Source organism: Rhincodon typus, chromosome 2 (assembly GCF_021869965.1).
Source record: "Rhincodon typus isolate 14 chromosome 2, sRhiTyp1.1, whole genome shotgun sequence".
NCBI classification, from domain to species: Eukaryota; Metazoa; Chordata; class Chondrichthyes; order Orectolobiformes; family Rhincodontidae; genus Rhincodon; species Rhincodon typus.
In genome coordinates this window covers 79,078,010-79,095,588 of record NC_063333.1, presented here as the reverse complement: position 1 = coordinate 79,095,588, position 17,579 = coordinate 79,078,010, and the positions used below count along the sequence as shown (strand labels likewise).

General features: G+C 35.7%; 1 protein-coding gene across 3 annotated transcripts in view; it reads right to left on the bottom strand.

Moving 5' to 3' along the window:
* The window catches only part of igf2bp3 (insulin-like growth factor 2 mRNA binding protein 3), a 118,041-nt gene extending 101,895 nt beyond the window's left edge, over window positions 1–16,146 (bottom strand). Inside the window, exons 1-3 of one of the 3 annotated variants that reach the window (XM_048606571.1) lie at window positions 15,820–16,146; window positions 15,538–15,722; window positions 14,458–14,518 (exon numbers count right to left, since the gene is read on the bottom strand). In XM_048606571.1, the coding sequence (XP_048462528.1) occupies window positions 14,458–14,518; window positions 15,538–15,712 (236 nt within the window). In that variant the 5' untranslated portion in view covers window positions 15,713–15,722; window positions 15,820–16,146. Of the gene's footprint in view, window positions 1–14,457; window positions 14,519–15,537 lie in introns of all 3 variants that reach the window. The other 2 variants (XM_048606584.1, XM_048606577.1) reach the window with 2 other exon arrangements.
* Window positions 16,147–17,579: the final 1,433 nt, after the last annotated feature.

Here is a 17,579-nt window from a genome sequence, read left to right as displayed (position 1 = left end):
TTAAAATTAGATTGAGTGTGCATATTGCTCAATTACCTAAATCAAATTGAACATTTCAAGTTAGGTAAAACTCTGGTGAAAATAGTGGATGGAGGAATTTTAGGATCTCTAAATGCTCCATTTCAGACCTATTGACAAACTGAAATGTATGTAGCAACATGGAGAAAGGAAAATTACCTTTTCACGCTTTGCACTGATGTCCTGTCCTGCAGAGGAAGGAGTGTGTGAAAATAGTTTTGATATTTGAAGTAGAAGCATATTCTACCAAATACTATTTAAATCAACATAATTGCTGTAGTTGTTGGAACCAATTCTATATAGGTTGTTTAACTTGGAAATGGAACAACTTTTAAGTTTAAAATGTTTTTGAATTATTGAACTTCATGCCTAATATTTATGTTAAGCACCTTGAAGTTTAAAAAATAACCCCACTATGAACAGTCAGCCAAACATATCAGATTCAATTGTGGTCTACTTTAAGTTTGTGTTTTTTTGAGAGATCTCAAATCAGACAGAACAAATTATGCAAGGTTTAGAAACAAAGTCTTTTAGTACTTATTTTGTAAAATTTGAATTGAAGTTTCAATAAGTTTGATCAAGTTACATGCAGTTGATCCCACTTCTTCCTGCTTGCCTTCTTATAGTTTTATTATTAGTCAAGATTCATATCTGCATTTCATTCAAATTCCGCGCACCCACAGGCTTAAGCAATTCATTTTTCTCATTTCAAAAGCAACTTCAAATATTCAGTACAAGTGTTTGAATTCAAATTAAAATTCAAGACTAGAATAAAGCTTGCCAATTTAAAAATAAATTGATTTTTACATTCAATATAAAAACCATAAAATAAAAAACAAACAAACATTCTTGATCAGAATATTTAAATTAAATGTGCAACTTCATGAAATTGAAAAATCAACCCATTAAACTGTTTCATAGCTACACTAATTACAAATAAACATTTGTTTAGAAAGTGCAGAACAGAAATTGTTAGGAATGATTTGTCACTGCAACTTTTAATCGTGCAATCACAATGAAGATTAAGGATCTACAGACTTGTCGAATTCTATACAAGACCAATTTGTTATGCATTAGAAAGATCAACTAAATATGCTAAGCAAACTTGCAAGCTAGAAAGTCCAAGTTAAACACAAACCATTAAGACAAAGAAGTGTAAAAGAAATCACTTTTGTTCATAGTTGATTTGCTTTTAAACTTAAAAGTAGTCTTGACTTTGGAGATGTACTTGCTAGTACCATCATAATAGATGACTCTTTCTTGAAAGAGAAATCTTATTCAAGTCATGTACATCAAGAAAACTTTTTCTGGATGCATGATGAAATGCATCTATTAAAAGTTCAACTATGGAACAAGCCATCAGTGGAAATGATTGTCTTGGGTACTAACCTGCAAATTATAGTCGAGGAAACAGATGATTCTCCCAGGCCAAGGAGACCCCAGATCAAGTTTACAGTCTGCCAAGTGAGGGCAGGGATGATCAAAAAGATCAAGATGATCACAAATTGCTAAATTTAGCAGACAAACCTGAAAACTAAAACACCACAGCATACTTGCAAAATGTTCCAATGGACTTCAAGTTTCTTTGGGAGGGGGCACAGCTTTTGTCAGTTTTATAGGTGAATGAAATCGCTTTTTCACCATGCTTTCCACAAGATCCTTTTAAACAGCATTAGGTGAAGTGATTAAATGTGAACACAAATGTATGGCCAAGACTGCTTCTGCTACTTTTGCTGCAATGAAGGGGAGATCCACAAGAGATCATAGTCATAAGAACAGGAGATTGCCACACAATCTTTGGAGACTGTTCCACCATTTAGGTTAGACCATAGGTCATCTGAACATCAATGAACAAATGATTGGCTGGCTTGCTTCTGTGCTGTAACTATTCATTCAGCCTGCAGCATCAATAACAGTTCGCTGCAAGAGAGTGATTTAACTAGTCCCGTGATGGCTTCTTCTCCCTCAAAACTTGTTCTACAGGTAACTATTACATTCCTTTTCAAAAACCACAACTGCAGCTTTTTGTTTGCAATGCATTCACAGGATGTGCACTTCACCAGCTAGACCAATAATTATTGTCCATTCCTGATTACTCAGAGGGCAGTTAAAAATTATTGTGGGTCTAGAGTCACATGTAAACCAGACCAGGTAAAGACAGCAGTGACCTTCCCTAAAGGACAGTGTATGGTCATTAAACAGTCATCATTAGACAACTCCAGACTTTACTTCCAACACACTTTCACCCAGTAAATTGGATATCTGTCCACACGCTGTATAAGTCTTTGGTCAGCTGTGTTGGCAGCTTTTGCCGATCTTAAATTGGTGTTCCTATGCAGCTGATGGATCAAGGTTCCACATGATTTTCTCATTAAGAGAAAAAAACCTCCAAAAAGTCTTCTCATACTTCAGTGGATTGTGAAAGCTGGATCTGCTGGGATCCAAGCAGAGAAGTAACTGAGGTCTCATTCCCAAAAATTCTGTGGTCCTAGGACACGAAACTCCAGTGGACAACAGGCCACTGATGAGAAAGACTTTTTCATGAACACAGCAGGACAGCAAACAGGGAATTAAAGAAGAAAGAAGAAAAATCCAGATTTCTACCATCTTTACTGAAGTATTTTCTGATACTATTTTTTTTTTTTAAGAAATGTGGCTGCATATTTTCTCATACTGTCCTGTATTGTTAACCACTAAAGATCTATCGCACCCTTTAACACAAAGGAAGAGAACATTTTATGCAACTTGGCCTCATCATTCACTCCTTAATCTTCATCCTGATGGATCCACAGCACCCCAAGATTAGATATTTCCTAATTAGATAGAAATATATACACACCAAAAACTGTATAAGTACTGAAAACATGGTTTAACTAAGGCTTGGGAGAACAAAAATCACCACTTCTTTTCTTCATATTCTATCCCTCAAGAAAACAGATCAAAACATTCTATCTGCACTGATGCAAAGCTTCCGTGATGTGTTCATGGCACACAGCATAGACTGGAGAGTTTGCAAAACTATAAACAAATTTGCAAAATACGATACTAGAGATCGATTCACTGACATAACATGGAAGATTAAATTGTCACTACTACGTGCACAAAAGGGGTGCTACCAATGGTGAGAAATTAGACTTCAGAAACAGTTTACAAATTCTGGGTGATAAAAGCCTGAAGTTACCTAGATATTTTACAATATTAAAGCATATTATTCATATGCAATGTGCAGTGCATGTGGCTTTAAGTAGTAATGACACAAAGTTGGTTGAGCAATATTTCTAGCCACCTCCCACCACGACAGATCAACCTTGCAAAGGGTTGAAAAAAAAGACAAGTTGAGTGACAGACACTGGTGAAATCTTCAAGAAGCTAATTGTTCATAAGAATGGAAAGAAGTGGAAAGATTTTTTTTTTTTTGAAAAAGCAAAAACAAGCAACTTATAGAAGAACCAGTGTAGGGCATTAAAACTAATATTGCTGCCCACTTTAATAGCAAATCACATTTACAATGCAAGCTTTTAAAATTTAAATTAACACAGTTTACATTGTTAAATGTGCGATGTAAATGCAGGTTTGCCAAACATTAATGCACTTCAAAATGAGCATTACCAAGCAAAATTTGACAAGATACAACTTTGAACTTCAAAAGTTCATGCCATATTTTCATATTATTTTTATAAAAGGTTCAGAAAAAACCTGAACATTTAGCAAAGTATTATTGAAAGCCATTTAATGCCTACTCTATTTGCAGAAGGCACAGAAATTAGCATCCTCTTAAACAGCTTAGATAAATGTACTTAAAATTAAGTCTTCAGCAAGAAGTTTATAGCTGTGTTGCATACATCGTTCTGCAAAGACATTCATCATCGGTACACAATCAACTTTTCACTCATGTTTAAAAAGATATCTTCCAATTTAAAAAAGGAGTCAGTCATCTTAAGTTCTAAAATTTACCGTTCAGGAGCAATTTGGATTGACGATTCTAATTAACATTTCTGTACAATATCAGCGATTAGATTTGTAGCAGCTTGAGAATTTAACAAGTTTAAATTAAACTGTTAAAGAGAATTAACTGAGCAAAATTTTAAATTATTAATTAAGTAAACCCAACCAACCAATTTTTAATTGAAGTTTCAAGTACTTCAGTAGCCTAGGTGGCCAGTAGTTTAAAAAATGTGTTATAATTGGTCTCAAATGTCCCTAATTCAAAAGGGGAGTAACAAGTCAGTAAACTAGCTCCCAAAAGTGATCTGGCAACCTGTTGTTGAAAAACATATGATAGGAACAATATCAAATTCAAGTCGAACTCCTCTACTTGAATAGCCATTCAGTCCTTACAATATTGTACTAGGCAGCTTTTAGTATGTCAATCAAACCAAGGCATAAGGAACCAAAAAAAAAAAAGACGTGTACTTGTTATCAATGTTTAAAGCGCTTATTAAAAAAAAAACTCAACTGTGTGTGCCACACAAGGAAGTAATAGGGCAGTCAACCACAAGCTTAGATGAATATGTAGGATTGGAGAGGAGCAAACAGAGGCAGAGGTTTGAGAAGGGAATAACCAAAACTTTTCAGCAAAGGGGGAAGAAATTGAGCCCATGAACAAACTTGACAAAAAGACAACGTTTTAATTTTTTCCAACATTAGTCAGTTTGATCAGGGTATTGCTCAAATCAGAAGAAGTACCAAGCAAAATACGGACATTCCATTCTGTTGCAATAAAATCCAACATTTTACTAGCATTTTAAATTGTATTAACAAACAAACAAACAAACTCCAAGGTGATGTCTAACATTTAGTTAGAACATAGAGATGAATTGTATAAAAGTTCAAATTCAGGAAAGAAGCTCATCGCCTTTGGCAAAGGTTTAAGACTCAAGTGTTACTATTGAACTGCACTAGTAACTCCTCAAAAAGAACAATTTTATAATATTTACCTAAATCTCACTTTACCTTTTCATCATCTCTGCATATTGCCCGAAATCTTGCAATGCAAAAAGCCAGAGAAAATCAAACAAACATTGTCATGTCATTTCATTTTAAAATTGAAGAATTGTTCAAAGTTGACAGTTTACATGCATAATTATAAGGATAGATAATTAAAACAATGTCCTTCAATTTACTAATTTTCTAAACCTAGTAAGCATTTCCTGATGTTCGTGTTAAAAGATGAAAAAAAGTTAAATTTTATTCAACTTTTCAAATATAAACTGATACTTATGCATGACTTCAAGCAGATTTTCTTGCTACAAAATTTCAAAATTGTTTTTAAGCAAGCGTCTATTTTAAGACACAGCATTATCCATTTTAAAGCAACATTGTAAAACTCCCCTTTGTACACAAACATTACAAGAAACAACTCAATTTTTAAAAAAACTGATGCTGGAAATCAAAAAAATTGCTAAGAGACTCAGCTGGTCTGGTAGCATCTGTAGCAAGAAAACAGAGTTAACATTACACGTCAAGTGATCAGTGTTCTGAAGGGTCACTGGACCTGTAATGTTAACTCTGCGTTCTCACCACAGATGCTGCCAGACCTGATGAGCTTTTCCAACAATTTCTGTTTTTGTTTCTTAAAAACGGTTGACGTATATTAGGGATTTAAAAAATCTGAATAATCTGTACACCACGTTTCATTTTCCCAGCAAAAGTTCTGCAGGTGTAGAAGTTAGTAAATTGGCCACCTTTGCTTTGCATTTAAAAGGGATATATTTGTAAATCAAAAAATGTTGATTAGAACTGAATTGTCTAGGACATTATCATTTCCTGGCAGGGTTCATTGTTTGCTGGTCTTTTAATCCACAGCCATATCACCCACTTTTAAATATCCATTAAGTACATAACCTAAACATTCCAAGAGACAGTAATTGTACAGTTTGATTCTTGTTAACAATCTTTATATTGAAAGACTGGAGAGTTAAAGGAAATAAGACCTTGCTATTCAATTAAAAAAAAAATCAATACTTTTACAAAAATTGCATTGCCCATAGATGCATTCAGAATGCAACTACATAACTCACAAATCAAGCTTTTTGTAAAAGCATTTGTTGTACAGTAATTAACACTCATGCCACTTAACTATGCTTCATATTCATTTGACTAGAAAACGTTTAAAACAGTAAATGAATATAGCCAAAAACACATCACATTTCTAATTTTAAATACTAGGGTAGTATTACAAACCTTTCAAATTTGATTGAACATCAACTATATTACCATAATATAGGTTAACCAGCACCACAATCTTAGAATATTGCTCTTGTTTACTACAGCCATAGTACACATAATTGTTAGCAGGAAAGAAGCTGAAAAAGGAACCAGACAATTTTCAGTGGTGGAGAGAATGTGTTCAGAACACAATCCTAAGCCAGTTATAAAATGAACTCAGACATATGAATTAGGAGCAAAATTATGCCTTTTGTCCCTCTAAGCTGCTCCAACATCGTTAAAATCATGGCTGATCTGATTACTCCAGATTCCTGCCTAACTACATTCGGGTGAGGCCTGCTTGCTTATCAAAAGTCTACTTATGCCTCAAAAATATTCAAAGGATATGCTTCCACCACCTTTTGAGGAAGGAAGGGAGTTCCAAATTATAACCACCAGTCCAAGATTCGCCTACAAGAAGAATATCCTTTCCACAACCATTCTGTCAAGATCACTCAGGATCTGGAGTTTCAAACAAGTCACATCTTGCTCTTACCTCCAGAAGATAAGCCTAAACTTGTCCAAAAACTTTCCTCAAAAGGTTCAGAAATACTTCCAACACATTTATATTCTTCCTTAGATAAGGAAACCAATATTGTACACAATACTCCAGATGTGGTCTCAGCATTGCCACGTACAATTTAACCATCACCTCAACTTGTGTACTGAATTCCCCTGCAATAATTGAAAAAAATTCTATTAGCTTTCCTAATTACTTGCTGCACCTGCATATTAGCCTTTTGCGATTCATGCACTCAGACCACCAGAAATGCTAGAAACATTTTCCCACAGAATACTCTATTTGCTAATCTTTTTCCATTGACAACCTGTTTTCCTTTGAAGCCTCCTTATGTACTGTCTACTTTTTGTAAGTGTATAGGAAATTAAGTTAAAGCTTTCAACCTTGCACTCACTTAGGACATGAAAGCAGTCTTGAAACAAGAGCACCAATTTATACACTTAATACCTTCTCATACTGTATGAAAGTGTGTCCACTTCTCACTCTCCCCATCTGTTTTTCCACACTAATGCTGAAGTGTACAAGACAAATGCTTCAACTTTACGTATTACCAATTATTTAACTTTCCTACTCGTCTTCATCACATAAGCAAATTCTGCCACCATACCTTTAATTCCTTCAAAATCCTTTGTCTAAATTGTAAAATTGAGAGGCCCCGACAATGATCCCTGCAGAGCGCTACTCATTACATCTTGCCAAGTAGACAATTTATATCTTTATGCCTATTGGTTCCTGTTAGCAAGCCAGTCTTCCAGCCATGCCAATAGGTTTTCATCTACACTTTAAGTTAAGGAATCAAAAGAGTTATTGCAGTTTATCAGAGGCCTTCTACAAATCCAAGTGTAGTACACCCACCAGTTCCCTGTTATCCACACATGTTAGCCCCCCTACCCCCTCCTCAAAGAAAAACTTAACCATTTTCCTGTCACAACAGTGATTCTGCCCAATTACTTGGATAAACTCAAAGTGCCTGGCTAAAACACCTTCAAACTTTTTACCAAAGCAGTGAAGCTAACTGGCCAATAGCTTCCAGCTTTATCTCCCTTTTTTGAACGGGAAGTAACTACATTTGCTATTTTCCAATGCAGTGAAACCTTCCTGAAATCAAAATGAATTTTGGAAAATTGAAACCAATACACCAGTTAACTCACCAGCCACTTCTTTTAAGACCCCAACTTGTGGAAGTTACTTTTGCTAAACTCTGCCTTTCAACTTTGCAACAGTTAAGTTCAAACCCTCTTAAACGTTGCAAAGTTGTGTGTAGTGCACCATTAACTTAACCATTTTACAGAGATATTCAATCAGGAAAATACATTAACATGCGCTTTTATTGTCCAGCATCATATCAGATATGGCTGTTTTTGAACAGTTTATCTCAAAAATGACTTGAGAACTGAAAAATGTAAGCCACATTGTAATTCAATCCCATCAAGTGATCATTGATGTTGCACCACACATTTGTTTAAATAGTTCAGAGATATTCTCAGTCATTTTTAGACCTGCAAATGTGAGCAAGTATACAAGTGAGATTTTCTTCCAAAGGATTCTGTAGATTGACCAGTCTATTTGTAACTGCTCTTTACCTGAAGTGTGATCATGTGCTTCCCAACAGTAATTGACCAGATACTTGGTGCAAACATTTGGATACTTTTATAGTTTCTAAAATAACATTCATTAATTGAATACAGTAGAATTTAATTCATAATGACATGTTAGCCTTTTCACATTTTCTGTGCAATTAGAAAAGGCCCTGTATCTTGCTTCAGGTAAAGTGCTGTTAGTAACAGATCAAAAATTGCTACAAAGATTAGCTATTTTTGCATTTGTAACAGTAAGCCATTGACGCACCAAGCCACACCATTTGTTAGTAGTAAAACAGCATTTTCACTGATCAAAGCTATTTTAAATTAGACATTTTCTCATTCCTAAACATCAACACAATGACTACGATAGATACATTGTAAAGTTCAATAGTACCCAGAAAAAGATAATTTGCATCTGCTTTTGCCTGCATTCTGCTAAAAAGAAATAAATAAAACTTCCCTGTCACTCAGAAAGGACCTTCTCAAAAGTACGTCAGCAACCACCCTTAAGTCACAAAATGTGAATCATACTCTTGTTCTTACTTGGCTTTAAAAAAAAACAAGTGTAAACCCTACTGATATAACCCAACAGAAACTGGGAAATCTGGGTCAAACATCTTTTGAGACTAATGTTTTAATAGGGGTTTCAGGAAAAAATTAAATAAGACCACACAATGACTCTCCACATGCAGTCAGACTCTATACAGAAACGTGATCCAATTTCTATTGCTTACTCCATAAAAATAATTTTGATCAATTAGATCCAAGACATATGTTTCAAACAGACAAGTACATAATGTTGAAATGTTTGATCTGCACTAAAATAAGTCTCATTTAAACTAGTGAAGAACAAAATTCAAAGACACTTAACTCGCTGTGGGAAATCTGTAACGGATAGCAACAGATTGAAAATTAAAAAACATAAAGGTGAAAAATGAAACTGGTTTTAAAATACAATGACGATCTACACTATTTGAGTTGCTATACTGAACAAACTTGTCAAATTACACTAGCCATTTTCTCCATATTTAGCAAATTGCTATTCTAAGACAACACCAGAGCATAAGCACTTCTACCAGATTTAAAATCTGCAAGTTTGGTAAATGTATTACTTTTGATTGATATGTCCACACAACAGCATTAGCTGTAATATAGCAAAAAGAACAATTTCCACAACTTTAACCCCGAAATATGTAGAAAAGAATTAAAAAAAATTAAAAAGCTGTAGGAAACCACAAACATCCTGCTAATGCTGTTCAATAATTAAAAGCAGTCAGCTGCCTAGTATGCAATGGCTGCCTGCTATACTGATTATATGATGTGGAGTTATAGTTAGAGGTCAAGAAGGAAGTAACCCTAGGCAGAGAGAACTCCACCCACTTCACTGCCATTTTTAAATTATTTCTTTTACAGAAAAAAAAATATCAATTTGGACCTCAAGCTTCACTCAGCAAAGGTGCACAACGAGGAAGTTTTATTTATGAAATATTTACAATTTCTTTTCAGGAAAATAAACCATTTAGGAAAATATTTTGTTCACCCATTGTTCTATGCAAATTGTAAAAATTCTAAACAGATTTTAACCCCAGGTGGCAAGTGTCAGATCTGAATCCATCCCCCAAAACTAAACTGTCCACTGCAGAACAAATGACAGCAGGCTGTTTGCATAAATCAGATTGTGAACATGTACATTGTCCACTGGACACCAGCTGCTGTGATACCAAGCAAAGACTATGGAACTCCGCTACAAACTCTGCTACTAAAGTCAATTTTGGACTAGTGATTGATGTACAGAAATGAAGTTCAGCATATTTGAAATATACATTATGAGTGCCTCACAAATTTAGCTGAGGACAAAGTTTCTTTGAGCCAAGAGCATGCAAGACAGACACAGGGACATTTATTTTATCATTCAAACTGTTTAGCAAAAATTGCATCTCAAATTCATTTTAAGTGATCTTAATTTATAATTCAGTTCATTTTCCTCTAGCTGCTTGTATGGAATATGTAGTTTTGAAAAGACCCTGCAAAACTGATGAATATGCAGACTTTGGTTGTGCATTTTAAATGTTAGAAAAGCATATATTAAAATATGAGGCCTAAAGGAGGTTTAACCCTCCCCTATTATATATACACCAACTCTTCTACCATGTAAGAGTTGACCAAGCCCTCTCCAATAACTGTGTGCAGTCTTGCATCTTTTTAACGCTTCAGTAAGTGCTCTATGGCACCATATTCCCAACCTGCCTTTCACAGCAGGTACAAAGGTCGCTTTTGCAATGGTGGGCGTACCCACATCAGTTCTGAACGTTCCAACGCGAGCTGGAATGCAGTGACTGCTAGGCCCAAGAATTTCACTTTGAATAACAAATTAAGCACACTTTGTCCCGATTGGTCCTCTGGCCTCAACACAACTTTATGGAAACCCTTACTAACACCACCTCTTGACCTTTCTTTACGTGATGAGGATGTGGATTAGCAGTACCCCACTCAGTTGCCTCCAAACCTCATGGTAAAGTGAACAGAATAAAAGGAAGCTACTTACTGCTTTACTATGCACATCAAGTTACAAGAGAAAAACAACTGGATAATTCAAACTGAATTTTCCCCAACGTGAAACATGAAGAAAACAGAACTCCGGCACTTGGATAAACAAGCACATTGTGCACTGATGAACTGAGCAGGAAGACCAGGGTGAAACAATCACATCTAAATCAATTGTCGTCTGTCATTAGTAAAGCATGTTGCCCCTTTCCCTCCCCACCCCACCCCACCCCCAGCCCACAATTTGGGCATTAATGAACGTTTACTAGAAATGGTCAGCAAAGTAGGATTTGAAAAAAACTCATACAAAACAAAGAATATACATACTAAAAAAGGTATGTACACTAGTTCATTTTGGACCAAAAAGTGAATATTTGTGCAGGAAAGGCTTTAAGTACAGTTCACAGAATTTACATACCATGCAGGAGCCCACCCAGTTTGCTGGTAAGTATGCATTTTTTTGGAATCTTGCTGAGGCAAAGTTACTCAAAAAGCTAATAACTGATCAATCTTATTACACCCAAAACACGATGGGCACAAGGAATTTACATAAAATATCTTCAAATGGTATTGAAGATTTAGAGTATTTCAGCAGGTCAATTTTGAAATAAAAAACAAAAAACACCAGATCTACATTTCTTTCAAAATGAAAAACCTTTACTTCTACAGCACTGAACATAACACCCCAAAACAGTGAAAATATGTATATCTCTCTATATATAAAAATATCTCTCTCACACACCCCATTCAGAAAATTAAAATTGTACTAATCAATTTTGGATCAGTGACTGATGTCCAGAGATGAAGTTCAGCATATTTGAAATATATAATACAAGCACCTCACAAATTTATCTGAGGCCACACTGTAGGAATTCCATGAACTTCACGACAAGTTTTTGAGCCAAGAACCTCTCCATGCCCATCACTTTGCTTTCAACAAAATACTACTAGCATTCAAAGTGGTACTGAGAATTATTTCCTTCTCAAAGATAAAAGTTTTCCTCCATTGCTCCAAAACGGTGGAAAAATGAATTTGTACGATTGAGTTTGAGGTCAACAAAATAGGTATTTGACCACAAGGCTGTAAAAGGCTGAGTTTACGTCACTGGGCCAGTTTTTTTTTAAAAAAAAAAACAATGCATTCTCTAGCCTATTTTAACTTCAACAATATTTGTTAAAATCTTTCCAATTTCAACATGGACACTGCTAAAGATAATACAAATTCAGCGATTGCCCTTATTGTACTGCAGTACTGATGAAACTGCAGTTGCAGAATGCAAAACATGGACAGACCCAAGTTCTTTTGCAAACTACAAAACACACTACTTGCCAAAAAAGTAGTACACATGCCTCTTTACATGTTTTACTTTTAGCACAGAGTCTCCTTTAGAAGACTGCATACTTTAATGTCTGTTTCCTCATGTCTCCAGTATTTTTGGGGTTATTTTCACTAAGGATCTAAAGGATGGCAATTTTTAAACTCAACTATGCATCAAAATTCAGAAGTATAATATTCCAATGTGAAACTCAAGATGGCCTCCTCAACAAGACTGCACACTTCACCCTTCTATAATGCACAGGAGTCACAGTGGTCATTAATGCCAGAATAATACTTCAACCTTCATATCTGTGCAAAGATGTTTCAATTGTACACTAGTAATAAAAAAGGAGCAGAACAAAAATGGAGATTAGAAATTTAAAATTGTGCTTTCAATAGGGTGTGAATTACATTTCAAGTTTCAGAATACATTCACTGATTGTTATAAAGTGTTCAAAGGTTTTCTAAATTACATTTATTTGAAATTTGTGCCAACTTTTGATCTAATGTTAAGAACAAAAAAGGCAATTAATATTGCAGATCTGGATTTTCAAAAAAGAATCTTGCTAATTTAAAAATTTTAAAAAGATTTTATTTAAAAACTATGTCCTTAAACTTTAAGTTCAGAATAAAGCAGCAATTTCTGAAATTGTAAAATGAAAACCCCAGCAACAAAGAAAACAAACAGACTGGAGAAACTAATTTGGTACACAACTATTCACTCTTTGCATATACAAAATAATGTGAAGTTATCAAAAAGAATCAAGAGCTGAAATACAAGAACATTAGCAAAATGATGAGTAAAATAGTTTGTACAGTTTATATTTTTCATTCTTTCAAGAAATTGGTTAAAAACATGGTAAACCTTTTACTGAGAAAATTTTCAGAGTTCTTTAAAAAAAGTTGAGCAATTTATAAATTCAAATCATAGCATATCCAGCTTTAAATGCCATGGTTCAAAAGTTACAGAATTTAACTTTTGGATTCAAATCTTAATCCTTCTGAACATGTAATATTTAAAATTCCTGTATGGTTTGCAAAGAAAGAGGACTGAAGATTAATAATTTAGACATACTGTACTAATGAACTACAGGGCATATGGAATAAAAGTTGTACAATTTGAGGCCAAACAAACAAGTGGAAGAAAAGGTGAAGAGAAGAAATCACACAGGAAGCAACCTAAAGTAACTCCCACGCCAAATTTTGCCCATTCAAGCATTTCTCTCTCTCTCTCTCAAATGTAGCATTTTCAACAACCTTCAGACGTAACCTCATGACACTCCACGTAAATCAGTAAAGTTACATTAAACTAAAAGCTGAAGCACAAAGAATGGAGGCATCCTTTGAAGAGTGGATGAAATCAAATCTCATTTTAAGTCTGGTGTTCAAAATTTGTTCTTTCTAGAGAGAAACTTTAAACCAGCCAGTGAGGAAATAGGTCAAAAACTAAACCAGTAATTTTTGGTATGACAAAAGCATCCCGTGACAAACAATTCAACTTGTATCAATCCATATGGAACGTTCAAACCAATAGTGATCTTTATTTTAAAAAGCCAACAGTTGGCATTGCTTTCTAAAGCTATTAAATCCTGTTTTAGAACTGTCAAATTAGTCTCAGAGTGAAATATTGATGTTTAACTACAACACTCCATACAGTATCATTTATATATTTAGGCAACAACATTTTTGAATAATCCTAATGCACAGTTTTAAGATCGATGAACAATCGATTGCACGTTAGTGTTCACATGAACCAATAAATACGTAAGAATTAACTCCCTTCCCTATCAAATGATCTCTTACATTTCGTGGACAATAGAGGAAACATTGAATTGTGATTTTCGTTTTGTTGGCTCTTAAATTGAGAACTCCTCACGTGTTTGTCGATTAGCATGATGCAAAGCATCTCAGATCATTTCCTGCTGACGCCCAAACTTCTCAAAAAACACTGCACCAGGTCTCGTTTTAAAACTAGAAAAAAGTTCTGGTGTCTTCTCAAATAAAATAGTTTTGATCAAATACTCCAGTGATATATAAAGAAATAAAAGAATTCAACTAGAAACCAAAGCAAAAGTACAAAAGGACATTAAAAAAAAGTATCCGAGATTCAAACGGTAATTAGTTTCTAACTTAAAGTAGACGGATCCCAGAGACTCGTACGGTTTAGATAACCTTTAATTCCAAACAGATATAATCGTTAATTAGTCAGTTGTAGTCTAATTCTCTCTGTTCGGAAAGAAATCTGATACGAATTAAAGATTTTTTACCTTTGTCGTTTAGGAACGGAGTGCTCCACTTCTATAGATTTTCCATGCAGCTCCACTTTACCTGAAGCAAAGCACAAAATACAATGCGTATTAAGCACTTGAAAACGCTTAAAATCGACCGTTCAGCCAAGATTATTTTTAATGATTTTATGTTGATCTTAAGCGTTAGGTTTGTAGTTGAACAACAACTTGCTGGGCAACTATGTTACAAATCTCGGAATGGTGTCGACAAGAAAGTTCGGCGTAAAACGTAAAGGAGTCGGTCAACTGTAGTCACAAAACTGATGTGAACAAGTACAATTTGAAATATTTTTTAAAAAAAAACGTGAACTCAATTGTTGTGCTCTAATTCTCAGCCATTTTTCTAGTGGTCGAGTACTAAAGGACACTTTTGGGACTCAGTATGGCCGACTACAAATGCGTTCGCGCTGGCGGACGGAACGAATGAAAATAAAATTGATATTGTCAATAGTTTTCGGATAGTGAGCTTTCATTTGTGTTTATTTCTGTCAGAAGTATAAGATTTGAAGTGCGTATTCCTTTCCCAGTGCGCACTGATTTGAATGGTGGCTCCGAGCTGCCGCTGGAGTTATTAAAGGCCTACTCTCACCAAGAAGGTACAACAACACGGGCCGAATTCTCCGACCCCAGTCCAATTACACTAGATCAATAAAGAGTTAGCAAATCAAAGAATCCTGTACTGAATGCATCTCCGTATAGTTACTGTCAAGCCACTGAACGCTTGAAATATAACAATTCAATGGGGGGAAAGAAAAGACCGCGTGCAGATGCAGAGGAATAAATAAGGGGTGGGGGTTCCAAATGTTATTTAGATTAGGTTAAAAAGAAACTCAATTTCTATGCGAACGTCACAAGAAAGTCCAGTTTAGGTGTGGATACTAGGAATGGATATTTGCAAAACACTCGGGAGTAAGCAGCTTCCTCTCGCCCGCCCCCCCAGTCGATTTGTGCGAAACTGGTGCGCAAGGAGCTGCCTTAGGCCTCCCACCAAACAAGGTTTACGACTGTTTGCTTCAAAACTTGAGATAATATTAGAGTACAAGGGATTAACTTGCTTACCTGACAGAGTATCTATAGCCTTCATAGCACAGTTATCATCTGGGCAATCGACAAATGCATAACCAGATTTCACCAGAAACTGTCCAGTGAAGGGGATCTTCCATTCCTTGAAAAGACTTTCCAAGTCCACAGTGGTTACGTTTTCGGTGAGATTCCCAATATACAGCTTGTTCATGTTGCTAAAACTGCAAAAAAAGACAAAGATCTTTCCGTCTTTATCTTCCCTTTGGAGAAATAATCGGTCGATTTAAATATAAAGATGGGAACGAGAAGAGTCCTTACAAAAAAAAACACGCGATGATAAAATAAATCCCCAGAAGTAGTATTAGCAGTCTAGAATGGCGGGCTTCGGAGAGAGAAAAAAACTATTTTTTTTGTCTTTCCCCCAAAACCCCTTTCGCAAACAGGCTGTGAAAATGTCACACTACGTTACTACTAGCACCGCCTCTGAATAAAATGCAGCTCCAAAAAATCCCCGAATATTCCGGCTGAATGAGCCACGTGGTCAAACTATACATCAACTTCTCACGTGAGGAATGCCAGCTATTCAATGATACTGGGAGAGAAACGGAGGGAGGGACAAGCTGTACTCCGAGAATCCGAGAAACATATTGATTGTGGAATAATAGTAGTTTGGAGCGCTCTCCATTTTTTTCCCTCTTCCCATTTTCCGTCTTCTCATTCGCACACAGCCTGACTCTAGGATCCTATCAAGCGTCTCCAGCCTCGCTACCATTGACCAAGTTTTTTTTGCTCTCTCTCCCTCTCTGCCTGCAAATTTCATTCATTGGCTTAAATCAGGCTGCCATTTACAAGGGCGATGGCGCGAAAATTCTCCTGACTGTTGCAGTTCCCCAATGTGGTGATGGTTATGCGAGTTATTGGTCTGGTTGAGTGGTGGGGGTTGGGGCTGGTTGTGTGAGGCGAGGGGGGAGGGAGTGCATTTTCGTTGTGATCTGCCCATCTTTTGCGTCCCCTCCCTGTTTAAACTGAATAATGTGGTAACGATACCGTGTTCAGGAGATGTCTAATCGGGTCGTACCAAAACTGATACGTTGCAATGGCTGCTCCTTTATTATTGGAGACGTTATTCTTTTATTATTAAACGACGTTTTTACCCCCAGATTTTGGTTGGTTGGTGGGATCCACTGAATGGGTAATTACATTATCTCATTGAAATGTTGGTCGAAAGTGATCTTTTGAAAATTGTAGCAGTTTCGACGTTTTCTTATGCTATTCGGCAACTCCACTATTGTTCACATGAGGCGACGTTACCTCTATAAAATATTGGAATTCCAGGTCTTTGGTTTCTTTTGAACGGTCGTGTGTTTAAATGTGTGCCCACAGGCAAGTTTTGTAAGTTTTGTTTGTAAAAAAAAAAGCGTATCAGAATTTTTTTAAAAATAATTCGTGCTGAGCTGTCGTTGGTGCAGTTTTTCTTAAAAAAAAAGAACGTTTTCGTTTTTTGGCGAAGGGAGGAAAAATAGTTAACTAAATTCACATTGCACAACTTTATTGGCGGAAGTGTTCAGAACGAACGAAAATCTACATCCGAGATTCAAACCCGTTTCCTTTTCTTTGTTGGCAATCGCGTATGTGTGAAGTTCGGTATTGTCGATTTAAAATTGTTCAAAGCTACACCGCTCTTTACGGACACAACTAATAATTTCCCCCCGGCACGAGGGGGTAGTTTCGTTATAAAAATAAAATAATCGTTAGTGAATGAAGTTGTACCTTGCGATCATTCCTCATGACTCTAGCTGTCTACTTTAATAGACTAGATGATATGTAGCGTACGAGCGCTTAGCACGTTTTCGTAAATTCAAAACTGAAGTCAATCGTGCTAATTCGTTTACGTTAACTGCTACTAAAATCTTTTGTTCCGACTGCATATTCCGTTTGTCGATCATAATTCCTGGAACGTTATAGCAATCTTCGGGAAACTGAAGTATGTTGATTGAAGTGAAAGATATGCATTTTGCCCCAAACCGTATTTATTGATGTAATTGATTTACAAAATACTTTTAAAATTGTATTTGCTG